Genomic DNA, 26,591 nt, shown 5'->3' with positions numbered 1-26,591 from the left:
CCCCGCCTCCGCCTCTGGCTGCGGCCCCGCCCAGTCCTCGCCTCCGCCCGGCTCCGCCCCGCTCAGACCCCGCCCAGGCCACGCCCCCGTCGCGCTGGGACGTCCGGCTCTCGACCACTGAGGCGGCCGAGCGCGCCCTGGGCCCACCTTCGCGGCGCTCTGATTGGCTGCAGGGCATCGGCCCACCGCGCCCCGCGAGGTCTGCCGAGGCGCCTTAGCCGCGGCCGGGGTTTGGGACCTGGGGCGGGAGTGGCGACAGCGAGTAACGCGGCCGCGGTCATGACGGAGGGCACGTGAGTCCCGCGTCCCGGGACCCCCGAGAAGGGAGGGCGGCGGGGAGGGGGCGCCCGGCTCTTCCGCTGTGCTGCGGGCGCCGTGGGGGCCTGCGGGGGCGGCGGGAAGGGCCGGCGACTGAGCCGAGCGCCCGCGCCCGCAGGTGCCTGCGTCGCCGGGGCGGCCCCCACAAGACGGAGCCGGCGACCGACCTCCGCCGCTGGCGCCTGCGCAGCGAGCGCGGCCGGCAGACGTGGACGTACCTGGCGCCGGAGGAGGAGCCGGGCCGCGGGCCCACCGCGCTGGAGGCGCACTCGCTGGGGCTGGATCCCGTAAGTGCGACGCGGGCGCGGGGTCGGCCCCGGGACCTCGGGGAGCCGGGGGGAGGCTCGGAAACAGCGGCTGCTTCCGGGAGGGGGAGCGCGCAGCCTTCCTTTCCCTTCGTGGGGCGGAGCCTGCGGACTCCGGACGGGAGCGGGTGGGCCTCCCCGCGCGGCCCGGGGTCCCCGCTTGGGCCCGGGCCGGCCTCCGCCCGCTCAGCCCCCGTCTGTCCTCCGCGGCAGGGGAGTCACTTCAAGGCCTTGCCCAAAGCGGACACCGCCCGGGCAGCGGCTCTGAACGGGATCGCGTTCTACGTGGGGCTGCAGGCCGAGGACGGGCACTGGGCGGGGGACTACGGCGGCCCGCTCTTCCTCCTGCCGGGTAGGTGGCTGCGGGCGTGCGGGAGCTCCCGCCTGCGGGGCCTTGAGCCAGGCCAGGTTCGGGCCGACTCCGCGCGGTGAACGCTGTGCAGTGATGAGCGGGTGGGAACCCAGCAGCTTACTGGGGAAGGTGTCTGCGGGGCTGGCCTGTGCCCGCGCTGGCCCGCTTGGCGTTGCGGGACGCCGCGTTCTCAGAAGGAAGCAAGGGCTGCTCTGGTGGGGGCAAGGGCGGAGTGGCCCTCCAGTCCCAGTGCGAGTGACAGAGAGTGTCATCTCATGGATGACAGGATGACGGGATGGAGGACCTGGCCTCTGTGAAGGTGTCAGAGGTGGGTAGGTGATGGGTGGGATCTTTTTTTTTTTCTTGAGATTTTATTTTTTTAAAGATTTTATTTATTTATCTGACAGAGATCACAAGTAGGCAGAGAGGCAGGCAGAGAGAGAGAGGAGGAAGCAGGCCCCCCCTGAGCAGAGAGCCCGATGCGGGGCTCAATCCCAGGACCCTGAGATCACAACCTGAGCCGAAGGCAGCGGCTTAACTCACTGAGCCACCCAGGCGCCCCCAAACTGGACAAATTTTTCATCACTGAGAAAGATTTTTTTTAAATAAAGTTTGTATTTATTTAACAGAGATCACAAGTAGGTAGAGAGGCAGGCAGAGAGAGGAGGAAGCAGGCTCCCCGCTGAGCAAGGAGCCTGATGCGGGGCTCGATCGCAGGACCCTGGGATCATGACCTGAGCCAAAGGCAGAGGCTTAACCCACTGAGCCACCCAGGTGCCCCTTAAGATTCTATTTTTGAGTAATCTGTGCATCCCAGTGTGAGGCTCAAACCCGCTGGCCCACGATCTAGAGCTGCTCGCTCTACCAACTGACCGGGCCAACCAGGGTCCCCGTGGGTGGAATCTTGAAGTCCTCTTTGGGCAGGTTGGGGGAGGCCAGGTAGCTTGTGTGTGTGAACTTACGCTGGGGGCGGGGGAGCTCAGGCAGGGAACCTGCTGGTTCAGTTGGTGAGTCCTAGGCGGACTGCATTTGGGCCTCCTGGGTACTGAACTGGGTCGGCTGGCTCAAACCATTGTGTTCTGAGGATGTTTCACAAGTAGGTGCTCAGCTGCGTCAGGGAAGAAATTCCCTCCTGTAAACGTACGTAGAAGGACTCCTTTCTCCATCTGCTCTTGCCTGCCTTGGGCTGTACAGCGTTGTAGCTTCTTGTCGGGGACCCAAGGGCCTGTCCTTAGGGGTCAGCCAAAGGGGTTCTTTCTTCCCTTTGGCGCCTCCTGCAGCCTGCTGAGACTGTTGCCAGAGGTCTTCATAGGGAGGCGGTGACACCACATTTGCCTGTTCTGGGGAAGGTGACCGGACTTCGCTGTGTCTCGGCCACCTCATCGGTGACATGGGGCTGATGAGAATCAGGCTAGGTCATACATTTGGGGCACCAGGGACAGCTGCACTGCTTCATGCTCCCTGCTGCAGCTCTGGGCTCCGCCTGCTGGGGCTCCTCCCCCGTGCAGGCTGTAGGCTGGGTCTTTGCCTCCCCTCTTCTGAACTCTGGACAGACCGTCTTTCTCAGGTTGGTCTGTGCGGAGGTACGGTACAGGGTTTTCCATGGCTGGCTGAGTTTCACCACTCCTTCCTTCTCCTGCTTTAATTTGGGAAAATGCTCCTGGGGGCCATGGTTCTGTATAGACAATTCCCCATTGAGTGTAGTTCATGTGGTACTGGCTATTCCCGTGGGTCTTTATGGGAAGGTGCTGACGTGGCATTGGTCTGCTCTGACCCCGGGCAAGGTGGTAGGACTTCACTGTGCCTTGGCCGCCTCAGATGTGATGTGGGGAATCGAATTTGGTCATACGTGCACCATACATGCATCACTGTGGTGAGCCCCGATGCTGGGGTCCACCCCCCTGGGCTCCAGCCCCTGCCCTACTGCTTGGGGCCCATGCCTCAGTTTCCTTGCCTGTAGAACGGGAAAGACACTGCCTCTGCTTCTTGGCCATGTGTGTTTCTTCGTCTTGACAGCATCATGACTGTAACGAAAAGAGATGGGCTTGATTTGGGGGGATTTTTTTTCTGTGAACCTCCGCAGCATCTCCAAACCTAGCTGCCGTTCTTCTGTGTGAGTCTTCCAGGGCTTCTGATGCCTCGGAGCCAGAGCCAGGCATGTGTTTCGTGGTACATTTTGACCAGGGCCTACCCCAAGACCCCAGCCCCCTCCCCTCCCTGGCAGGGCACCACAAGCATGTGGCTGGGGGAGGTGGAGGCTGGGGATAGGGATGGCCAGTGAGTACCATATTCAGGAGGGCTAGGCTGGAAAAGGTTTTTTTGTGGATAAAATTTATTGGCCATTGGCTATCTCCCCAGTTTGCAAAGTGACATATATGCTAGAAGAAAACTTACAAAACAAAAAAACATAAGCAATAAAACTTATCCTCTCCAGGGGTGAACCATTTGGTGTTTCTTTTCCAGCAGGTGTAGACAGTCTTGTGGGAACTTCGAGTGGCTGGGAGGGCTTTGCACACCCCATGTAGGGAGTATCATGTGTTGCTGCTGCTCCTGGGGCCTCACTCCCGACGTCCTGGACCATGTTGGGAGGAGTAGCCTTCTCAGGCTCGTTTCCATGGAGAGGAGACTGCCAGACCTGCTCCCTGTACTGTGGGAGGAAAGGGGCCTGGGCTTAGCAGTGCTGAGCGCCTGCTCCCGGGGACATCTTTTCTGCCACATAGGCCTCCTGATCACCTGCTACGTGGCCCAGATCCCCTTGCCCGCGGGCTGTAGAGAAGAGATGGTGCGGTACCTGCGGTCAGTGCAGCTCCCTGATGGCGGCTGGGGCCTGTGAGTCGCCTTTTACTGCACACGTGTGCGTGCGCGTGCACACGCGTTCTTATGCGGGAGCTACGCCTGTCAAGAGTGGGGGGCTGTAGCCAGTCTGGACCTGGGGTGGGTGGGAGGGACGTTGGCTGGGTGCTGTGGTCAGCTGGACCCTGGTGTCCCGGGGGTCTCAGGACAGGTGGCGGCACACTCTGGCCATTGGTCTTCTAGCTTGTGTTACAACTCGGCTTTCTGACCGCTCGAGAGACTCGTGAGACTCACCCCACAGAAAACCCTCCGCTGTTACCACTAAGGCAGAAGGAAGTTCTTGACTCTGGAATGGCAGCAGGTGGTGCGAAGGTGGCCAGGTGCCCCCCAGTTCTCAGCGTGCCTTTCGGACACAGCTCAGTCTGGGGGCAGGGCCTTCCCCAGGGGGCTCAGCTGCCTGCCCACCCTGGTCGTGGGCTTTGGTACCTCTTTTTCCACACCCAGGGCTGGGGTTCCTCCCGGTGAGCTAAATCCACACCACAGGGGTCCTCCATCCGAATTCTTGGGGGACAGCCCAGCCTCTCTTTGCCCCTTGACGGGGCTCTGGGCCTCAGCTTGTTCCCTCTGGAGCTGGTTCTGTGTGCTGTGGTGATGAGGGAGCCAGAGCTGGGCCCCTGCCCTGGGACTGGTCCCGTTGACTTGGGCATGGGATGTAAGTAGAGGAGGTGGCAGGTCGCGCACAGGCAGCTGGGGACGGTCCAGGTGTGGGAGCTGTGTGGCAGTTCTGGGGTTCGTTATGTTGTCGGGTTATGTCAGTGAAAGGTATTGAGCGTTTTTGATTTTTCTCGGGAGACTTTGCTGAAAGCCTTGCTCAGTTTCTTAGAAGTAATGAAATGTGTCTCTTGTTCTGTCTCCTCCCCAAGGCACGTGGAGGGCAAGTCCACGGTGTTCGGGACTGCACTCAACTACGTGTCTCTGAGAATCCTGGGTGTCGGGCCTGATGATCCCGACTTGGTACGAGCCCGGAACCTTCTTCACAAGAAAGGTACTCCTTGCACAGCCCGTGCGGGTGCTCCTTCCTGCAGGCAGAGGCCGCGAGTGTCCGTCTCGGGGCTGGACTCACGTATTCTGGGGAAGCCGCCGGTCCCCCAGCTCCTGTGCCACTGGGCAGTTCTGAGCAGCTCGGGAGCCCGCTTCTCTCCTGGGCTGGGAGGAGCCTCAGCACTGTGTTCGGGTCATGCAAGGGGGGCACATGCGGTTCCTGAGGAGCTAATCTTCACAGTCAGGCAGATGTTTGGGGACTTTCCTTTTCCGTAGGTGGAGCTCTGCTCATCCCTTCCTGGGGGAAGTTCTGGTTGGCTGTGCTGAACGTTTACAGCTGGGAAGGCCTCAACACTCTGTTCCCGGAGATGTGGTATGCTTGTCCTTCTGCGGCTGGTTCGTGGCTGGGTTGCCAGTGCTTTCCTGAGTCGGGTGACTGGCCCTGGGTCACAGACGAGGGGGTGGCCCATTCTGTGGAGGGAGGGCTGCGTCAGGCTCCCGGTGGAGGCCCTGCTTGGCTGAGTCCTGCAGCTGGATGGAAGGGGCTCCCGGTTGGGCAGCAGGGAGGCACTGTGGGCTTGGGCCTCGGGCAGGTGCGGGGGTTCCGCCAGGCCGGGAGAACGGCTGGTGTGGCGAGCGTGAAGCTCTGGCGTTGTTGCAGAAGGCTGTGCTGTGTCTTGTCATGGGCGCTCGGGGCCTCCGTGGGAGCAGGGACAAGAAGGCAGCGGGCGTGCGGCTCTTGCCAGCCTCAGCACTGGGCTGGGTTGTGCTTTTTTTCTGTTCTCTTATCTCTTTGCTGGTGACTGGGGAGGTCATTCCCAGGCATCATATCGTCATCTGTGGGCACCTCAGTTTAAAAGAGAAGGTTCTCCTTGTTCACAGAATCATGGGGCCGTTTGCACACTCCGCGGAGTCAGCACTGAGTCCTTCTGCTGAAACACTTCTCACCAGCATCTTCACATTTTGGGCATCTCCCCAGAAAACATTCATGTGCATGTCAGTCCCCCAGTGTCACCTTCAGGGGCTGAGAGCCCTGGGAGCTTGGGTTGGTGGAGCTTGGGTTGAGCCCCTGTGACTCCCTGGAGCCCTGTCAGCAGCGTCGTGGCACCTGGGGAGCTGTCGGGGAGGTTGGGGGCTGTTGTGTTAGCGACCTCGGCGGGGGTCCTCCAGGTGAAGGGTTCTGACGCCAGGGTTGAGGGCCCAGCCTCCGCAGCCTTGCGGGGGGGTGAGGGGAAAGGGTGGTGAGGTGAGGTGCTGGGAGGGATGCTTGGGAGGAGGCGGGAGGTGTCCTGGGGCCACCCTTGCAGTCCTCGCTGGCGGCTCGCTGGGGTCCCGTGGACCTGTGCAGTGCGTGAGGTGTGGGCAGGGGAGGGCACCGAGCCGGCGCCGGGAGGCCAGGGTCAGGGCACTGGCAGTCTGTGCTGGGCCGTGACGGCACTGCTGGTCTTGCTTGGGGTGGCATTGGAGGGGTGAGTTAGAGGGGGGAAAGTGTGCGGGGTGGAGGACCAGAGATCCTGAAACACTCCAGCGGCAGAGAAGCTGTAACGTACACCCTTGTAAGGTACGCCACGCACTGAAGTGAGTGGTGGCGCCCTGGAGGGAGGGAAGTGGCCCAGGGCTGAGCTGGCCCAAGGGCTGGGAACCTGCCAGCTTGTGACTGGCCTGCCCGTGCCCCTCACACGTTCCGACAGGAGGCTGGAAGGGAAAGTGGGGACAGTGGGGACAGTGCCTGTGCTGAGGCCAGGCTAAATGTCGGGCCTGAAGCATGTTGGTGGAGATAACCCTCGAAGCCTCAATGCTCGGGAAGGAGAGCCGGTTCTGAAGGGTTTTAGATAAACTTTATTTTGGAATGGTTTTCAATTTTCAGAAAAGTCACAGAGGTAGTCCAGAATGTTCCCGTAGACCCTTCACCCTGTTTCTCCATTATTAACGTTTTACATCGCCGTGGTATCTTTGTACGGCATACGGTCCTCGAAGTGTAGAAGTCGAGTTTCCTGGCTTCAGGCTGAAGCGGGAGGAGTGACTGTCACTCCTGTGGACTGTGCCTGTCCGCACCCCACGGGCGTGCGGCTGTGACGTGCGGGTGGCCGCGCTGACTTGGGCCGGGGCTGCTTGGGTGGTGCTGGAGGGAGCCGGGACCTTCTGCCGACGTGCTCTTCCACAGGCTGTTTCCTGACTGGGTCCCCGCGCACCCCTCCACGCTCTGGTGCCATTGCCGACAGGTCTACCTGCCCATGAGCTACTGCTACGCCGTCCGGCTGAGCGCGAAGGAGGACCCACTGATCCGGAGCCTCCGCCAGGTCAGAACTCCTGGGCAGGGACCCCCAGGCCTGGGGGGCCCCCTCGAGTCCGATTGCGCATCCTGCTTGCCTGGAACCACGCAGAGCTGAGTTCCAAGTTGTGAGAGCAGAACCTCCGCCTTCCCGGATCCTCCGTGACTGCCCGAGGGGGCGAGGGGACGGCTCGGGGCACCTGGGAGCAGAGTCCGCCTGGGGGAGCAGGTCCCGAGAGCTGGCTTGGGGCGCAGGGTGCTCACTAGGGTGCGCCCCCGGGAGGGCAGCGGGTGAGGAGGGTGCTGAGGGGCTGGTGCCCCCAGGAGCTCTACGTGGAGGACTACGCGGGCATCGACTGGCCGGCGCACAGGAGCAGCGTGGCCCCCGAGGAGCTGTACACACCGCACAGCCGGCTGCTCCGTGTGGTGTACGGTGGGTGCTCCCCGAAGGGCTGGCAGGCACCTCGGGTGATGCCGAGTCTCCTCCCCCCTCCCCTCCCCTCTTTCCCACCCCTCTGTCGTTTGGGCCGCGTGGTGATGAGGGGGACAGCCGTGTGTGCCTCGTGTGCCCTGTGTTTGCCCCTGGAGCAGGCCTGGGCTGGGGCTCCCGGACAAGAGAATGAGGAGCTGCGGGCCTGGAGGGCACACTTATTCCTTCCAGTCGGGGGAAGGACTCTGGGGCCCAGTGGAGGCCCGTCTCCCTGCAGGAAGCCTGGTGGCTTGGGGGCCAGCACGGGGGCCGTGTGTGGAAGCGTCCTATTCCGCTGCTCGCGCTTCCCTTGCTCCTGTCTTGTGTGCGGCGCCCTGGGGTGGCGGCTGGGTCCCTGTCTCCATCAGTGCTGAGATGCTCCCCGGCTGCCTAGGGGCAGGGCCGGGCAGCGCATCTGGATGTCGGGGAGGGTCGGGGGGTGGACAGGGTAGGGAGGGGCCCAGGGACCGTCCTGTGCTGATGACCTCACCCCTGCAGCATTACTCAACCTGTACGAGCGCTACCACAGCACGGGCCTGCGGCAGCGGGCCGTCCAGAAGCTGTACGAGCACATCGTGGCAGATGACCGCTTCTCCAAGTGCCTCAGCATTGGCCCGGTCAGTGCTCCCGCTGCCCCGTGTCAGTACCTCCCCGCCGTGTAGGGGGAGGAGCTGGGGTGGGAGGCCCTCTTGAGGCCGGTCTCTGGAGCTGGTAGCGTGGTCTTCCTGGAGGTGAGGCCTCCCACCAGAGCCCGGCAGACAGTGCCCTCCCCGCCACCCAGTGTGTCTGGATGCTGCCCCTTGGGTCACTTCTCAAGATCTTTCTGGCCAGCTGGGAGGGTTGCCTTTTCTCCCTTGACCATCTCCCCGCAGAACTCGCTACTGCCCTTGCCTTGTGGGGTTTGGAGCTCCAGCCCAGCTCCTGCTGAGCCTGTGACCCAGGGCTCTCACTCTGAGGCTCTGGGCTCCCGAGCCGGCTTTGCATCATGAGGCCGTGGGGCCTGGCAGAGGCCCGGCGTGGACGCGCTTGTAGAGGCAGGGGTATCCCAGGCAGTGCAGGGTTGAGGGGCTGCCTTGCGGCTGTGGGGCGACAGCTGCCGGAGCCTGTGCTGCTGTCTTGGGGCCCTGACGGGCCATGAGGGCAGCCTTTCAGGTCAGTCCAGTGGAGCTGTGTCACTTGGGCCCCCAGGCCTTGCTGTGGCTGTGCTCGCTCGCCAGCTGGCTCGGCTCACGTCCTCTCCCCTCCGCGGACATGCCTCAGGCCTCTCCTGCCTCCCTTTGTGGGGTACAGCTCTGGCTTGGTCTCTGGCGGGGCCTGGTGAGGCGTGAGCGCTCCGCTGAGAGTGGAAGGCCTGGCCTGGCTCAGAGTGAGGTGGTGTCAGGGGCCCAGGGTTGGCGCTGTCATCCTTGTTCTCGGGAGCTGCCGCGGGTCTGGAGCAGGGTCCTGATGGGGTCGTGTCTCCCACAGATCTCGAAAACCATCAACATGCTTGTGCGCTGGTATGTGGATGGGCCGGCCTCCTCCATCCTCCAGGAGCACATCTCCAGGATTCCTGATTACCTATGGTGAGTAGCGGGAAGGGCCTGGCCAGTCTGTGTCACCAGGTTCCTGTTGCATGTGACCAAGAGCCAAGGGCAGACGTGCACGGGGGCCTCCCTGGGCACAGTGGCAGGCGGCAGGGTCCCATATCTCAGCGTCCTACTGAGTGCTGGGGAGTCTGGAGTCACGCCTGGACCAGGAATTTCAGGATTTGGGAAAGGTGGTGAGGGTTGGCGTGGAGTCGAACTGCCATAAAGCACTCACTCCTGGGGCTTCTGGAAGGTAGACCTCGGAAGCTTGCAGCACATCGGGTGGGTTCGGGGGAACATCGGGAAGGCCTCACTGACAAGAAGGGGTCAGTCCCTGGTTGTGGTGGGACCATGGTGGGTGAGTGTGTCTCACAGTGTCCCATGGCAGGGAGGCGTGCATTCGGGGGGCCCTTTTCCCTCTGGCGGCCACGTGGGCCTGCTCCTGTAAGCGGGGTGAGCCGGGCTCTGGGTGGTCGCCGGACTTCCGCTGTTAGCTCTCTACTCCCTGACCTGGGCTTTTCTCGTCCTCACAGGCTGGGTCTCGATGGCATGAAAATGCAGGTAAAGGCTACAAGGCCATGGCCACTTGCTTCCTTTCCAGCCATTCCTGATCCTGGGGTTTGGTAGGGTAACCGCTCCTCGCAGTGAGTTCCGGTAGCGTGGCTGAGTGGCTGCTTGCATCCCTGGCCCTGTGTCTGAGGGGACAGCCAGTGGCAGGGACATCAGCAGGCGGCAGGGCTTGTGGGAGGGCTGAGGGTCTGTGGTGACCCCCTGCCCTCTGCCCTCAGCCCGTGGGACAGTTCAGAGCTTCAGGTCAGGACGAGACGAGCGTCTCCTGGTGTTCTTGATGGGCCAGCCTCGTCCCGCTGGGACCACTGGCCTCCGTGCCCACATGCCGGGCCGGACGGGGCGGGGAGTGCGGGCGTCCGCGGGGAGGACCTGTGCTTCACGCCCCAGCCAAGCGCCTGCAGAGCTGCCCTTGCCTCGAAGGGCGTCCGTCCCCCGTGTGCTCCCAGCTGGCCCTTCCCTTTCTGTGCCGTGGATCATAGCTGGTGTTCTGCTGCCGCCTCTCCCCTGGCTTGTTTCCTGTGCCCGGCCCGGGGGTGGAGGTACCTGACCACAGTGTGGCTGGGGGGGCTGCTCCCGACCAGGCTTGGAAGCGGTGAGCCTGGGAGCCGTCGGGTCCCCCTGTGGGGGTCTCGTCTGCTGTGACCGGCTGGCGCAGTGTGGAGACCTGGAGCCTCCAGCAGTGTGCTTGGATCGCGTGGGCCGCTGGCCCTTTAGGGCGGGTGCACACAGACGCAGCACCGGCTAACGCGGAGTTCACCTCCGTGTGGTTTACCCCCGGCTCCCCGACTCCTACGTGCCAAGAGCCCCTGCATGGGCTGTTCGTGTCCTCTGAACCCGTCCCTGCCCAGCTGATGCGTTCTTACGAAACGGCTCTGCTGGTGTCGACGCCTCGCAGGGTTGGTGATGGTCCCCAGTTTGGTTTTGTGGCACATTTGTTGACATCAGCGTTTGAGCCATGTGGCTGGTCCTCGAAGCCACTTCTGTGCAGTGGTCCGGGTGCCCTTCCTTCCTGGGCGATTGGTTCCTAGAGCTGCCTTCTGGGACTGCCTGGTGGTCTCCTCTATGTCCTCTGTCCCCGACAGCTGGTGGGTAGGCCCTGAGCCTTGATCCTGAACAGCTTCTTTTAGGCAGGAGGGTTTCCTGGTGGCAGGCGTCCTCCCTACATGTCCTGCAGGGCCATGGCTTCTGATGCCCTCTTGGGGCTGTCGGTTGATCTGGGCTCTGGTGTTGCCAGCCCTGTCCCTGTTACCTGAGTATCTGTCCCCGTCTAGCTCTGTTTCAGTGGGATTTGGCCGCTGGCGTTCTTGTGGGACCAGAGCCTTGACTGGTGAACGAGGCTCCTAGGGTGGGATTTGAGGGGGGTCCTGTTCACCTCTGTTGAGGCCTCCACCAGGCCCCACCACCTCCAGGTGTACTCAGATGTGAAGGGGTGTTCCTGGCCAAGGGTGAGAGCGTCCCAGGCAGTGGTCGTCCAGATCCTCAAAGTGCCCCGAGAGGGTTCTGTCCTGGCGGGTAGCCTGGTGGAGGCAGGTGGGGCTCCCGACCGTCACCTGCCTGCAGGAACGGCCCTTCTCTGGCCCTCATGGGCGTTGAGGGTGCACAGAGCATGGAGCCTGGGGTCAGGAGTTGGCTGGGCTCCCCCCTCTTTGCAGGAGCTATTGGGAGCCCCTGATTCCTCCTCAGCCCCGCAGGTGTCTGTCAGATCCTGGGTGATGGTGGGTGGGTCGGGGGAGCCGCTGCCGCTCTAACGGCCCGTCCTTGCCTGCAGGGCACCAACGGCTCGCAGGTGTGGGACACCTCATTTGCCATCCAGGCTCTGCTGGAGGTACGTGCTCTGCCTCCTTGTTCTTCAGCCTTTAGATGACCTTCCTGGGTGTCCACTGCTGCTTCCAGTGTGACATGGCCGCTGCTAACCCTGACTCTTGGCTCCCCTGGGCTCCGAGGCCTCTGGTGATGGTCCCAGCAAGACAGTGGTCTTGCCCAGCAGCTTCGGGTGGTGGGTGGGCTGGGAGGCTTCAGGAGCAGGGAGCCTTGTAAGGTCTGTTCCTGGGGAGACAGGGCAGAGAGCTTCTAGCAGGGGGAGTGGGCTCTAGGCTTTTCACAACACTCAGGCTGCTCATTGTGGATACCTCAGCACAGGCTGGAGAGAAACCAGAATGTGTTTTTGTGCTGGTGGGACTGAGGGTGGTGACATTCTGGAAGGTCTTGGGAGGGGTTCTGGGCCACACGAGGGTCTGCCTTTGATGGGGCAGGGTCTTACGGACACAGGACGGGCTGGGCCGGGTTTGGTGTCGACTATCTTTTTCATCTCCTTTGTTTCTCCATCACATCTTCCTGACTTGTCAGCAGAAGTGGAAGGGCCTGAGGCTCGGGTGGGTTTGCTCCTGTTTCCCAGTGGCGGCAAGATGTCACCGGCATTGCCTGGGAAACAGTTCAGCTGTGTAGGCTTGTGCCAGTGAGCGGCCCGCCTCCGTTGTCTCTTCCAGGCGGGAGCACAGCACAGGCCCGAGTTTTCGTCTCCTCTGCAGCAGGCACACGAGTTTCTCCGACTTTCACAGGTGAGGCCAAGTGTGGCCTGTGCCTGGGCTGGTGGGGCTCCCACAGGCAGGGGTGCCACCTCCTCACCCCTGCCTGCCCTCTCCAGCTCAGGGTAGTGCCCAGTTGGGTTTCCCCAGCAGAGGATGGGGGCTGTGGGCCACGGGCCACAGGCCACGGGGGTGAGGCCTTGAAGGGTGCCTCTGGCTCCGGTGTTCGAGAGGGCCGTAGGGCAGCAGCTGTGGGTCCCGACGTGTTCCGTGCCAGGCCCTCCGGCCCCGGTGTCTGGGTCTGCTGGTGACGTGGGGCCTCCTCTGCTTCCCACATGTGCGTCTTGGATGCTGTCCAGGTCCCAGACAGCCCTCCTGACTACCAGAAGTACTACCGCCAGATGAGCAAGGTACCGTGGCCGCCCCGCTTTGCCCTGAGTCCTGGGGCCGGGTTGGTCCTGCTTTGCCCTTGAACGGGGCTCTTCCCACGGCTTCCTGGGGCTTCCGCTCGGATAGACACGCAGCGCGGGCTTCTGTCAGCGCATCCGAGGTTCCCTGGCTGGGGAGGTCCAGACGCGAGGTGGCTGAGCCACGCAGGCGTCCACGTGCCGCACGCTGGGGGCTGTGCACATGTGCGCGTGCCTCAAAGGCGCTTCCAGACGACAGTGCGTGCAGGGAGCAGGACCGCGTTCGTCAGAACCTGGGTCAGGGTGACGGGGCTGCTGCGGAGGCTGGAGAGCAGCCCCGCTGGGTATGTGGGAGCGTGGATGCCGCGTGTGCGCCTCCTCGCAGCAGGTCGGGAGGTCCCCCTGCAGGGGTGCGGCGAAGAGCTGCGCGGGTGAGGGAGGCGCTCTGACCTGGGAAGGTCCTGACAACCAGGACGCGGGCTCAGCCCCCCACCCCGCCGGTGACCGCCGCCCGCCCGCAGGGGGGCTTCCCTTTCAGCACGCTGGACTGCGGCTGGACGGTTGCTGACTGCACCGCTGAGGCCTTGAAGTCCGTCCTTCTCCTGCAGGAAAAGTGTCCCTTTGTCACCAAGCACGTCACGCACGAGCGGCTGTGTGACGCCGTTGCTGTGGTGAGGCTCTGGGCGTGGGACGGGGTGCACGATGGCGCCCGGGCTGCCCTGCCGCCCACCCCCGGGTCCGCTTAGCAGCGCGTGTGAGCTGCGCTTCAATGGCTTTCATCCCCTCAGACCCCGGGGTCAGACTGCAAGCCCGGGGTGGCGCACCCTCTGACGGCATCTGTGTTTGGGGAAACCACGAGCCCTGCGCTGGAAGCTCGCGGGTCCGGCTGCTCTCCAGGGCAGACTGGCCTTCTCCACGGGCTGTGTGGAGGGAAAATGGGGACTTCTGTGCGTTTGTGCGAAACCCTCCCAGCGTACCCGGTGTTGGTACGTGTCTCACCGTGAGAACCGCATAGCTCGGCAGTTCGTGTGTGCTCTATAAATGGGGGAGCAGGTGCATGCCCGGGCCCTAGGTGGCCACTCATAGAGCACCTGCTTGGAAAAGCTGCAACCCGCTGCTCTGGGCACTGAGGGTCTCGGTTTAATACGACAACTGGCTCCCTGCTGCCCATCCCTGCCCCATTACTCTTAGCTTTGGGTGTTTCTAGAAAGGTCCACTACAGCTTGTGGGCTCCCCCTTATGCTCAGGTACACGGGTAAACTCTCAGGTTGTTGTCTCTCTGGTTTCAGTTGCTGAACATGAGGAATTCTGATGGAGGGTTTGCCACCTATGAGACTAAGCGTGGGGGGCACTTGCTGGAGCTGCTGAACCCCTCGGAGGTCTTTGGTGAGTGGTTGGTGAGACAGACCTAGGGACCCGACACGCCATGAGATGTTGTCGGCAACCAGAGTGCAGAGTTCTTTCTCCAGGCTGGGAGCGGTGCCGGCAAAGCTGCTGGCAGATGATGGTGGATCCTTTATTTTTTATTTATTTATTTTTAAAGATTTTATTTATTTGACAGAGATCACAAGTAGGCAGAGAGGCAGGCAGAGAGAGAGGAGGGGAAGCAGGCTCCCCGCTGAGCAGGAGCCCAACGCGGGGCTCGATCGCAGGACCCTGAGACCATGACCTGAGCCGAAGGCAGAGGCTTAACCCCCTGAGCCCCGCAGGCGCCCCCGTGGCGGATTCTTGAAGGAGCGCCTCCAAGCCCTGGCGTGTCTGTGCTTGTTGACCTCTGAGGGTGGCCATCTTGCCGGTTGTTGTGGATGGAAAATTGTGGTTTTGTTTCTCAGAGGTGGTGGAGGAGTCAGTGGGAGTCACACCTGGCTCTCTGGCTTGAGCCTGGGCTGGCTCTTGCTGTGTGCTCTGTCCTCTGCGGGGACCGTCCTGTGTCCTCGGTGCTCCTCACAGAGCCCAGGCACATTGCAAGGAGGTGTCGGTAGGGACCCACTGGTCTGTATTGTCCCTGCCATGCGCTGCGGCTCTCGCCTGCTCAGGCGGCTTCTGTCCCTGAGTGTGTGCCCTCGCGTGCCCCCATGCCCCTGCTTCGGGGTCTCTGTCTCGCTTCTGTAACTGTTAAATGTGCTCCGGTTGGGGTGGGGCGTAGCTCTGCCCCGTACCGCTCTCCTTCATTCCCCCACTGGCCCAAATGTCCTCTAGCCGGATACAGGTCTCCAGGCCACTGTGGAGGCACGGGCTACCCTCCTACCTGGTGGCCGTGTCTCCTGGGCCAGTCCGCGGGGACTCTTTCCTTGTTTCCTCTGGAGGGTGACCAGGCTCTTGCTGTCCTGTATGGCTCTGCATGTTAGGGTGCTCTCATTCTTCACGGTCTGGCATGAGCTGCCAGATTGGGTGACACAATACACTCGCACGCACGCTGATCCCTCCCTCCCTCTCTCAGGGGACATCATGATTGACTACACATATGTGGAGTGCACCTCGGCCGTGATGCAGGCACTGAAGCTTTTCCATGAGCGTTTCCCAGACCACAGGGCCGAGGAGATCAGGTAAGGGTGGCCTGGGCACAGGGATCTTTGGTCACTGAGCTACGCGTGCTGCCCATTCAGGAGCCAAGAGCTGAGACGCGGGCACGCTGGGCACCGAGAGCGTGTGTTACTGGGGTGGGTGGCTCGCCGCAGAGAGGGGCTGTGGACTCAAACTCCTTTAGCAGTGGAGGGGGGTTGCCAGCGTTCCTGAATCGAGCTGCCGGCCTCTGCCACGCTGAGGGTCAGGGATGCCAGACCGCGCAGTGACTGCACAGAGCTTCCGATGCCCTGAAACCCTGACTGCTGGGAGCCTGCTGCTGAGCGCCGGTCCTCCCGGGACCTACGCGGTCGGTGAACACGTGTTTGTGCGTTGTGGTTTTCATGGGTCGTGTTCTTAAAATAAAGTAAGCTGGACGAAAGGAAATGTTAAAATGATAAGAGAAAGTTCGGTATTTGTCAAGAAAGATCCGCTTATCCGTGGACCCACAAAGTTCAAGTCCGTGTCGTTCCGAGGCCAGCTCTTCATGAAACGTGTACCGGGGCTCAGAGGAGCACAGCTGTAACACAAAAATCAGTGCTTTTCCACATCCTAATATTGGTAAAAAAGGCCTATATCCCCGGCTGCACCCATGTCCACAGAAACGGTGGTTTTTAAACAAGCTCGTCCTGTTGACGTCTGGTACACGTGGAGAGACGTGCACACGTGGAATTGTCATGAGGTGGGCACGCCCGTGGGACCACAGCGGGCACACAGAGGTTACCGGAAGCTCCCCCTCTGGTTCTCTGTGGGTGGCTCTGACCTGCACCTGGGGGATCACCTGGTGCGTGGGCTCCTGCCAGCTGGTCACAGAGCAGCCCGCCCGCCGTCCCCTGTGCCGTCCCCCATGCCGCAGCCTGCCCGTGCTGCGCGGGGCACCATTTACTGTCGGCTCGTCTTAGCTCCTCGGGAGCCTTCCAGTGGGTTCCTGTGACTCACCTGCTCGAACACTCTGTGCTCGTCTGCCGAGGCAGAGCACCCACTTCTCGTGGGGAGCGCACTTGCCGTGTCACAGGCGGCCCGGGCGCCTCTGAGGACTCCCCTCCACCCGGCACGAGCTTGTGCTTCCACGCCTCCTGGCAGGGCCAGCACATGCCCAGCCTGGTCATACTGTGCCTTCGCGGTCACGCTGTCCTTTCGCGGTCACGCTGTGCCTTCGCGGCGTTGCTGGGTTCTGCTCGGAAAGCATTTTCGGAGGCTTTTCACCACTGTGCTCCCAGAGAAAACAGTCTCCGTCCTCTGCCAGTGTCCTCTTCAGGCTCTGGCTCTCCCGGGAAAGGAGCGCAGGCTCATGGGGGGAGCGGGAGGCTTCTCTTCCCCGGCTCTCTGGAAGAGTGCGCGGGCGTCCGCTGCTTCCGCCTCAGCTGTGCGGGCTCCGTTTGGGCCGGGAGTTTCCTCGGAGGGCAGGTTGTACATTCTTACTTACGGGGTCGGTTTTACTTGTTCTAGGACTGTGCAGATTTCCTTTTCTTCATGTTTGTTTCAGTTTTGGGGACTGTCGCATCTCCGCTCCATTTTCTGTGGATCTACACGGAGCTGCCTGCGGTGTCCCCAGCAGCAGCTCCGTCCCCACTGCGTCCCCGGTTCCTTGCTGACGTGGGCGACCTGGGCCTCTTCTCCACCAGCAGCTTGTCAGTCTTTTCTTTTCTCTTCTCTTCTTTCTTAAGATTATTTATTCGTTGATGCATTTGACAGAGAGCAAGAGAGCGCATGTGCCTGCGCGTGAGCAGGGGGAGGGGCAGAGGGAGAAGCAGGGTCCCCACTGAGCAGGGAGCCCGCTGCCAGCCTGGATCCCAGGACCCCGGGAAAGTGACCCGAACCGAAGGCAGGTGCTTCACTGACTGAGCCACCCAGGTGCCCTTGTTTTTTCTTTCACGATTTACGTATTTCAGAGAGGGAGGGGGAGAGAGAATCCCAAGCAGACTCCCCACTGAGCACGGGGCCTGACGTGGGGCTCAGTCTCACAACTCTGAGATGGTGACCTGAGCCGAAACCAAGAGTCAGACACTCGGACTGCGCCACGGGGCGTCCCTGAATCTTTAGTTGACGTACAACGTAAACATGCATTTCAGGCCTGCACATAGTGGGTCCGCAGGCGTGTACGTGCTCACCACAGCGTGGCTACCGTGGACCCCATGCAACACTCTTTTTTTTCCCCCCCAAGATTTTATTTATTTATTTGACAGAGATCACAGGTAGGCAGAGAAGCAGGCAGAGAGAGAGGAAGGGAAGCAGGCTCCCCGCCGAGCAGAGCCCGACGCAGGGCTCTCGATCGCAGGACCCTGGGATCATGACCTGAGCTGAAAGCAGAGGCTTAACCCACTGAGCCACCCAGGCGCCCGTTAAGATTCTATTTTTAAGTAATCTGTGCAGCCCAGTGTGAGGCTCAAACCCGCAGGCCCACGATCTAGAGCTGCTCACGCTACCGACATGCAACTCTCCTGCGTGCCGTACCCACGCCCCTGCTTGTCGTTCCATAACTGGAAGCTTGTGCCTCCCATTCATCCCTGCACCCGTTTTGCCTGTCCCCTGATGCCCCGCCCTCTGGCACCAACCAGTTCTCTGTACTTATGTGTCTGTTTCAGCTTCTACTTTTTCATTTTATTACTATTTTTCTTTTATTAAGTGGGCTCCACACTGGGCTTCGACGCGGGTCTTGAACTCACTACTCTGAGATCAAGACCTGAGCTGAGACCAAGGCTCAGATGCTTAACCAGCTGAGCCACCCAGAAGCCCCTGGGGCCATATGTGCCATAGTTGAGCCACTTACCTACTGAACGACATCTTCCACGTTTTATACGAATCACCCTGCCGTAATTACTCCTGTGCAGACTTTTGTGTGGATGTGTCTTCAGCCCATTTGGGTAAATACCGGGGAGCGTAGGGTTGGGTCATGTGGTAGGAGTATTTATGAGTTTTGTAAGAAACTGCCAAACTGGCTTCCAGAGCACTTCCAGAGTGTTAGTTTGCAGTGGGTGGGAGCTCCTGGTGTTCTGTAGCCTTGAGTTTGTAGTTCTTCTGGATTTTAGCCATTCTAATAGGTGTGTAGCGGTTTATTGTTGTGTTAATTGGCCGTTCTCTAGGGACAGAGAATATTGAACATTTTGTCATGTATCTGTCCGCTGTCTGTATGTTTTCTGGTCAGATGTGTGTTTAGATCTTCTGTTGTCTCATGGTCACATTTTCGGATATTTGAAAAGCATTTTGACTAGCAGTCCTTGTCAGCTGGATATTCTGCGAAGAGTTTCTCCCGGTCTGTGGCTGTCTCTTCCTTCTGTTAGCTGGGCCTTGGGAGAGCCGCAGTTGCTTGTTTTAATGCGGTCCCACTCACCGGTGTCTCCTTTCAGGGACTGTGTCTAAAAAGTCATCACCAAACCCAAGGTTGCCTAGATTTTCTCCCGTGGTATGTTTTAGGAGTTTTATAGTTTTGTGTTTTACACGTAGGTCTGTGATTCACTTCAGCTAACTTTAGTGAAGGATGTAAGGTCTGCGTCTGGACTGTTTTTTGCATGTAATCGCACTTGCATCGTTCGGTGAGGTTTCCTTTCTCCATTGAACTGCTTTCCCTTGTCAAGAATGATTGCTCTACGTTTATGTGGGTCTGTTTCTGGGTGATGGGTTTCATTCTGCTGATCTGTTCTTCTAACCATGCCACACTGTCTCGATTACTGTAGATTTTATAGCAAGTCTTTTTCTTTCTTTCTTTTTTAAAGACTTTATTTATTTTGGAGCAAGTGAGCAGCGGAAGGGGCAGAGGGAGAGGGAGAGAGCACCTGAAGCAGGCTTCATGCCCAGTGCAGAACCCGGCTCGGAGCTCAGTCTCACAACGCTGAGATCGTGACCTGAGTCACAATCAGAAGTCGGACGGTTAACTGACCGCACCGCCCAAGCGTCCCTTATAGCAAGTCTTGAAGTCGGGTAGGGTCACTCAGACTTTCATCTTTGTTTCCTTCAATGATGTGTTGGCTATCCTAGGTTTGTTTGTTTTTGTTTTTTTTTTTTTTTTGCCTTTCTGTATAAACTTTGGGATCTGTCTTACAAAGTAACTTGCTGGGATTTTGATTGGGCCTGTACTGAATCTATAGATCAAGTTGCAAACATTGTTGGTTTCTTTCATCATAATTTTTTAGCTTTTGTCTTATAGATCTTATATGTATTTTGTTAGATTTATACCTATTTTTTTTTTTTTTGGTGCTAACATAATTGATATTGTGATTTTAATTTCAGAATTTGATTGTTCATTGCTGGTAAGAAGAGAATTGTTACAATTGTCTTATACCCTGCAACCTTGCCATGATTGTTTAGTGGTTCCAGGAGTGCTTTGCTCGAGTCTTTGGGATTCTTTACATAGCTAATGTCATCTGTGAGCAGATGGTTTTATTTCTTCCTCCCCAATCTGCATACCATTTATTTTCTTTTCCTGTCCTATTGCACTGGTTAGAACTTCCAGTGCAGTGCTGAATAGGAATACTGAGAGGACATCCTTGTTCAAGGTGAAGAGCTTCCCTTCTCTTCCTAGTTTGCTGCAAGTTTTTGATCATAAATGGGGTTCGATTTTGTCTAATACTTCGGTAGCTCTTGGTGTGATCACATGACTTTCCCTGTTTAGCCTGTTGATTCGATAGGTTACGTTAATTGGTCTTCGAATGCAGTCAGCTTTCCGTACCTGGGATGATGCGTCTCGCTGGTCTGTAGTCTGTACTTCACTTTGTGCGTTGTTGTGTGTGATTTGCCAGTGCCCTCTTGAGGACTTCCGCATCTGTGCTACTGAGACAGAAGGTCTGTAGTTTCCCTTCTTGTGAGGTCTTTGCTTTTGGTGTCCAGGAGATCCTCTCTCCGCGGGGTGAATCAGGCGGCGTTCCCTCTGTTTCTAGTCTCTGGAAGAGGTTGTAGAGACTTGGCATTATTCCCTCCTTGGATGTTAGAAATCACCCGAGAATCCCTCCGGGCTGCTCTTTATGTCCTTAATTGTGGGTTCCTGCGAGTCTTCTGCTTGGACTGGCCCGTCGCGTGCAGAAGTGGAGGTGGCAGCTTGTATTTCTTGGTTAAAGGGGAATGATTCTAATTTTTCCTCATTTGGAATGATTTTTGCTGTAGGTTTTTTTGGTAGTTACCCCTTTTCAGGTTAACAAAGTCCTTTTTTCTTCCTGATTTGCTGAGTTGCTTTTTTCCCTCTGTTGTGGGCGTTGTATTTTAAGATGACTTTTCTGTCTCTGTAGAGATGATAAACATAATATCCCGTGTCTGTTAATGTTGTAGATGATTATTGTAGATCCTTGTTAGGTTGAAACACCGTTGTTTCTGGGACAACCTAACTTGGAATCATCATATCTCTACTGTATTCAATTCCCCAAAATTTAGGTTTGAATTTTGCGTGTGTGTTCATTCATGGATAGCCTGAAAATTGTGCTTTCCCGCATCCCTCTTATAGGGTCTTTTGCGTTTCTAGAATAAATGAGGGCGTGTTTCTTCCCGTGTTCCCTGGAAGAGTCCGTGTCACGTTAGAATGATCATTCTTGTTAGTTAGTAGAATTTCCCATTTAAAACGTCTAGTGCTGGACTTGTTTTTCTGGGCAGTTGGGATCTGTGACTCCTGTCTGCTCCTCCTGGAACCAGCCAGGCTCCCACTCTGCTTGAGGTGGTTTTGAGAAGCTCCTTTCCCAGCAATTTGTGTGTTCCAAGTTTTCACCTATGTTGCATAAAGTTTTCTTGTTTTCTCTTAACCGTTCCGTTTCTGCCGCACCTGTGGTCACGTCACTCTTTCCTTGCTGGTGTTATGTGCTCGGCCCTTCACTGTTTGTGCTGGTTGTCTCTTGTGGACCGACAGCAGGCCTAAAACTCCCAACAACAGTGTCTCTTACCTCACAGTTTCTGTGGATCGGGAACCCAGGCGTGGCCCAGCTGGGTCCTCTGCCACCCGGGACACCGGCGGGGACTGGGGTCTCATCTGAGCATTGGCTAAGGAAGGGTCTGCTCCAAGTTCATATGGCTGTTGGCAGGTTTCCATTCCCTGCAGAAGATCAGCCTGAGGGTCCCATTTCCTCACTGAGCATTGGCTAGAGGCCACCATGTTTTTTGCCATGTGGGTCTCTGTGGCATCTCATGGAGCCAGCAGGGGACAGGGAGTCTGCTAGCAAGACGGAAGCTGGACTTCCCCATGCCCGAGTGTCAGAAGTGATGTCCCTCCAACTTGGCGGCAGTCTGTTGTTTGGAAACAAGTCCCAAGGGGAGGGCTGCCGTGGGAGTGGGGACCTGCCACAAGGCTCACGGGGATCACCTTGGAGGCTGTCTTTGTGTCACTCCAGCCTTCCAGAGAGCCACCTGGGCTTAGGCTGGATCCCTCAATCTAACATTTTCTCTCTAATTTTTAACTTCTTTTGAAAATTTCACTTTGCCTGTTTACTCAAGCCTGTGAAACTGATGTGACCGCTGCGGAACCGGTTCTGTCTGCGGCTGCTTCTAGTGTGGGTCCGCCGCTCACTTCCACTTCCTCCTGCTCTGCTTTCTTCTCACTGCGACTTTGCTGCTCCTTCTGGGTCCGCTCCTTGCTTCCTCCCTGACCTCGGTGTTTCTTCTCTCACCACCGGTTTTGACCCGTTTGTGAAGGGAGACCTTGCTGGTTCGGCTGAGGCCCTAGGATGGGTGGGATCGGAGCAGGTGGATTGTTTCCCCGCGGCCTCTGTTAGCACCGTCCTGTGTTCCAGGGAGACGCTCGAGCAGGGCCTGGAGTTCTGTCGGCAGAAGCAGCGGGCTGATGGCTCCTGGGAAGGGTGAGTGAGCTCCGGGGCGCGGGTGTGCCTGGGCACGGGAGGGCTCTGCCCTCAGTGTGCTCGCGGGATGTCCGCGTGGGGCCTCGTGCCGCACCAGAAGGCTGTGGGGGGTGCGGCTGACGGCAGGTGGGCCTTGTTTGGGTCTGAGCGCCCGGCCTCATCCCGGTGGGGCTTTGCTCAGTTGCTGCTGAAGGAGTTTGGCTGCCTGTGTGGGTGGGGAGGGCTCTAAGGCCTGGGACCGGGTCCCGTCTGTGATTCCTCCTTCCCCGGGGTGTGGGTCCGTCTTATGTCCTGTGAGGGCCAGGCTGGGCAGGTCTCTTGCTCAGCCCTAAGCCCGAGGCACAAGTTGATGGCTTGCCAGAGGCCATGTGGATGGTTTTCTTGAAAATAACGCCAGCTTCCCCGACCCCGTGATGAAACGTGGTCCCCTAAGTCCGGCAGAGCTCCTGTTGCTTTCGCAGCCTTCTGAAGAGGCTGAAAGGCCGAGGCCCTCCTTTGTCTTCCTCCAGCTCCTGGGGGGTTTGCTTTACCTACGGCACCTGGTTTGGGCTGGAAGCTTTCGCCTGCGTGGGGCAGACTTACCTCAGCGGGTGAGTGTGGGCTCCTGGCCCTGCTCTGTGGGGCTCCTCCTAGCAGGCCGCTCTGCTGGGGGCATCTTTTCCTTTGGTGTTGGATTTGGGGCATCTTTGGTATTTTTCGAAGCAGTGAGATTCCTGGCTCTAGAGCTGACGGTGGCCCAGGAAGGACGCTGGGCTGAGGCCTTGGCTCCATGTTCTGGAAGCTTCCAGCTTGTAGCTTGTGTGTGGAGGGGCACTCTGGGCTCACCTGGCCCCCAGCCCCAGTGGGACTGCCCCGGGCCGGGTTGAGGGAAGGGAGGCGGCCTCAGGTCTGAGCCAGCCCGGCTTTGTGGCGGGTGTTTTGGGTCGGGGGCGGTCATGCCGGAGCTGCTCACTGCATCTGGGAGGGGGGGGTCTCTGTGCCATTCCCGTCACATGGTGGGTGGGACTGGAGTGCAGGCTGCCCCCCACCGCCCACTGTACTCTGTCTCATGCTCCCTCCGTACCCTGGGGAGGCCTGGTCAGTGGGTGAGTCGGTCTGGGGCCTCCCTGTACTGACAGCATCTCCCATCTTGGTCTCCCATCTTGCCGGTCTCTGTAGGGCTGTGTGTGCGGCGGTCTCCCAGGCCTGCGACTTCCTGCTCTCCAAGCAGATGGCGGATGGCGGCTGGGGGGAGGACTTCGAGTCCTGTGAGCAGCGGCGCTACGTGCAGAGCGCCACGTCTCAGATCCATAACACGTGCTGGGCCCTGATGGGGCTGATGGCCGTCAGGTGGGGGCTGTGGGACCTGTGCCCGAGTAGGGGGGTCGAGGGGAGGAGGGACGCTGAGCCTGGAGCAGGCAGTTTGGGTGGGGTGCGGGCAGCCGAGCTCTGAGCAGGGGTGGGAGGGGCAAAGCGTGCAGGGCAAGGGCACACGTCTTTCCAAACATGGGCTTCCGTTGAGGCTCACTGTTGAGAAGAAGACCACCCAAAGTGTCAGCAAGGGGGAGAAGAGGCCTGGGCCCACAGGGCGGGGTGAGGCAGGTCCCTGCAGCACTCTCTGGGGGCCTCTTGGCTCCACACGCGTGTACAGGCACACACACGTGCACAGTATCCTGATCTGGGCTGCCCTGGTGGCTTTGGGCCTGTTTGGGGAATCTTCCTAAAACCCCCTCAGTTAGGCTAGGTCAGCGTGAGCCGGAGCAGCGGAGTCTGGGGGTGCCCCACAGGGCAGTCTGCCTCCCACCACTCCTGACCCCGCACTCAGTCCTTCTGGTGTGTCATCATGCCTTGTGCCACGACTAGTGAGGACTAGCACGTCTGACTTGCGGGGCCTTTAGAGAATCCTGAAGGCCAGTGGGTCCTGGTGGGCATGAGAGTTCTCCTCCTGTCCTGGGGTGAGCACAGAGCAGTGCCTGGTGGCCGGGGCCCCCCGGACAGGTCTGGAGCAGCCCAGGCCCTTACCCAGCCACGTTTGCGGGGCTGCCCACCCGGCCTGCTCACCCCTGCACATGCTGCGTTCTGCATTTCTCAGGAATTGGGTGTCTGGGATTTGGGTAGGAAACAGGCAGTTGTGGCCTGCGGTGCCAGCTGTCCTAGCGGCTGTGTCTGGCAGGGCAGGTCAGTCGTCACACAGGGTTTCGTGTCTGCCCTGCCTGACTGTGTGAGGGATGCTGCTTGGGCCGCAGCCAGAGGCGCTGTCCTGTGGAGGGTGGTGGCAGATGTGTTCAGCGCCTCCCGTTTCCCTAGGCACCCCTGCGTGGAGGCCCTGGAGAGAGGAGTCAGCTGTCTGCTTCGGAAGCAGCTCCCCAGTGGCGACTGGCCCCAGGTAGGCCAAGGAGGCCCGAGGAGCCCATGGCCCAACACTGGCCTCAGTTGGCATGGTCGTTCTCACACACCTGTGCCCCCCGACCCCTGGCGGCGTGCCAGTGGGCAGGGTCTTGGGGGTTTGCGATCCATCACGGCTTCCAGTGAGGCAGTGTGTGGAAGCAGGTCTCTATTTGCAGAGGAAGCCCTCGCTCAGAGGCTGGGCCGGGATTGGGGCGGGGGCTGGTTCTGGGCACCCTCAGCCTCTGCCTCACGGCTCTGACTCAGCAGCGAGTGCAGGGCAGCCTCCCCAGTCCTGCAGGCCTGGGCTCTCAAGGTCACGTAAGGCTGAGCCCCTCCCTTGGATGAGTGTGGGGTCGGCACAGCTGTGAGGAGCTGGTGACTCAGGCTGGAGGCTGTACCGCAGGGCAGGGCTCCAGAACTGGGGTGGCCGCAGGGGGATGGCCCGCCGAGGCTCCTGTGCAGACTCCCCGGGAGCCGTCCAGTGGGCCGGCTGGGGTTTCCGTTCAGGGATCCCCTTGGTGTGTATTCCCCTGCACTCTTTCAGGAGAACATCGCTGGCGTCTTCAACAAGTCCTGTGCCATCAACTACACGAGCTACAGGAACGTCTTCCCTATCTGGGCCCTTGGCCGCTTCTCCCGCCTGTACCCTGAGAGTGCCCTCGCTGGCCAGCCTTGAGGGCGCCCGGTGGGCGGGTGGGGGTGGGGGATGGGTGGGGCATGGGTGGGGCTTCCAAACGGTCGCCAGCACGCGCGTTCCCGTTGGGGCAGCTCGGGCTGCAGGAGCCCCGCCTGGGTGCCCAGTGCCCATCACCACCCACCTCTGCAGGGTGGGACTGGGCTGGGGCTGGTGCCTTTAGACACCTGATCCTCAGGACAGGTTTAGTTAGAGAAGCTTGTGGAGCTCGGGTGAGGAGGGGGACAAGCTGCGCTGTGGCCCTGGGGAGGCCTGGCACATTCTGCTGTGCCTGGGCACGGTGCATGTCCTCTCTGTGGGGCTGGGGTGCTTTCTTGGCCGAAATCTGAGTTCTTAGGAGAGGGGAACGGTGCCTCGCCTGCCTTCTGCCAGGTGCTGCCCAGGAGCCAGCTTGGCTGGGCCTGTCCCTGTGTCTTCTTTCTGTGGGGCTGCGGGATGCGACAGCTTTTCTGAACAGCCCAGCGGGAGGCTGGTCCTCCCCGTTCACCTGGACGCCCCGGGCTCAGGAAGGAACGGGGACCAGACTTGCCACGTGTCTGCCCACTCAAAGGGGAGCCAGATGTGCCGCCAGCCCTGCCCTCAGCTCAGGCCCACCCGTGGCACCTCGCCATGCCGCCATCATCCTTCTCTCCGTAGTGTCCAGGGCTGACGGAGGCACAGGCAGGAGGCCACGCGTGATGGGCGATGAGTGTCCGCGCACTTGGGAGGCTACCACCGTGGGCCACTGCCGCGTGCCGGGGACAGCGGAGCAGTCTGCGTAAATGGCTGGACAGGCCTGACACCGTAGGCACCCTAACGCCTGCTGCTGACCCTCATGTCCTGGCTTGTGCTCTGAGCAGAAGTGAGGGCCACGTTTCTAAGGCAATGCCTTTTCGGTGCTAAACTTCTGAATTCCCCTCTGGCTCTAAATCTGTTTGGTTGGATGTGCGGGGATGTGGGGCTCAGGGTGAGAAACCCAGGTTCTGGCTTTGCCTTTGACCTTGAGAACAAATGGCTCACGTGCTCAGGGCCTCCGCAGGACTGTGGCCGTGTGGAGTCACCAGGAGCTTTGATGACAGTAAAAGCCAGGCCTGGTGTTGCTCCTGGGCCCAGCCTGCTCGCCCACGCCCGGGCCCCCTCGCCTGCTGCTCCTCTGTTCCGCCACGCGGACTGGCAGCGGCCCCTGGCCTGCTCCCTCGGGTGGCCGTCCTGCATCAGACAGCGGGTGTCTGCCTGCGCCCCCGCTCCTGCCGTTCTCGCTCAGGTCCCTGGAGGACCCTCATGGAGACTTTGCTCCATGTGGCCTTGACGCCGCGGCTCTCGTGACCTTGCGTGCTGGCCGTGGCTCTGCCTGGGGCTCACCTGCTCTGGGCCTTGGTCTAAGCCGTTCCTCCGTGGACCCTCTCTGGCCCCAAGGTGGTGGTTCTGCTCAGAGCCCTGCGGGGCTGGGTCGTGTGTCCACGTAGAAGGCCTTTTGGCTCCGCTGGCTGCCACGCCGCGTGGCACGTAGCGGGTGATCTGTGGCGCCCGCCGAGCATCACCCCTTCTCCGCGGTGGTTTACATGCGCTGCTTTTGGCTGAAGGAACTGTTGGGGTCGC

The 26,591-nt window shown here is 59.9% G+C and overlaps 1 protein-coding gene across 2 annotated transcripts; it reads left to right on the top strand.

Moving 5' to 3' along the window:
• Nucleotides 1-245: 245 nt before the first annotated feature.
• Nucleotides 246-25,016, top strand: LOC111155646 (lanosterol synthase). Of its 2 annotated transcripts, none has more exons than XM_022515924.1 (22): nucleotides 246-293; nucleotides 437-605; nucleotides 837-975; nucleotides 3,696-3,771; nucleotides 4,692-4,813; nucleotides 5,086-5,182; nucleotides 6,974-7,109; nucleotides 7,406-7,514; nucleotides 8,049-8,167; nucleotides 9,018-9,115; nucleotides 9,652-9,679; nucleotides 11,457-11,513; nucleotides 12,175-12,246; nucleotides 12,573-12,623; nucleotides 13,142-13,291; nucleotides 13,910-14,006; nucleotides 15,061-15,166; nucleotides 21,887-21,952; nucleotides 22,462-22,542; nucleotides 23,111-23,281; nucleotides 24,239-24,317; nucleotides 24,864-25,016. In XM_022515924.1, exons 1-22 carry the CDS (start codon nucleotides 280-282, stop codon nucleotides 24,993-24,995), a joined length of 2,169 nt encoding a protein of 722 aa, XP_022371632.1. In that variant the 5' UTR covers nucleotides 246-279; the 3' UTR covers nucleotides 24,996-25,016. The 2 variants fall into 2 exon arrangements, with proteins under 2 accessions (XP_022371632.1, XP_022371631.1); XM_022515923.1 differs by having other exon boundaries at nucleotides 247-293; nucleotides 3,696-3,804.
• Nucleotides 25,017-26,591: the final 1,575 nt, after the last annotated feature.

This window comes from Enhydra lutris, unplaced genomic scaffold (assembly GCF_002288905.1).
Source record: "Enhydra lutris kenyoni isolate GAN:26980312 unplaced genomic scaffold, ASM228890v2 scaffoldscaffold43, whole genome shotgun sequence".
In the NCBI taxonomy this organism is placed as follows: Eukaryota; Metazoa; Chordata; class Mammalia; order Carnivora; family Mustelidae; genus Enhydra; species Enhydra lutris.
This window is presented reverse-complemented; position numbering and strand designations above follow the sequence as displayed.

Coding starts and splice junctions, on each gene's coding strand:
- LOC111155646 (XM_022515923.1), top strand. Junction 3,805..4,691: donor CCTGATGGCGGCTGGGGCCT/GTGAGTCGCCTT, acceptor CTCCTCCCCAAG/GCACGTGGAGGGCAAGTCCA. Junction 7,110..7,405: donor TGATCCGGAGCCTCCGCCAG/GTCAGAACTCCT, acceptor TGGTGCCCCCAG/GAGCTCTACGTGGAGGACTA.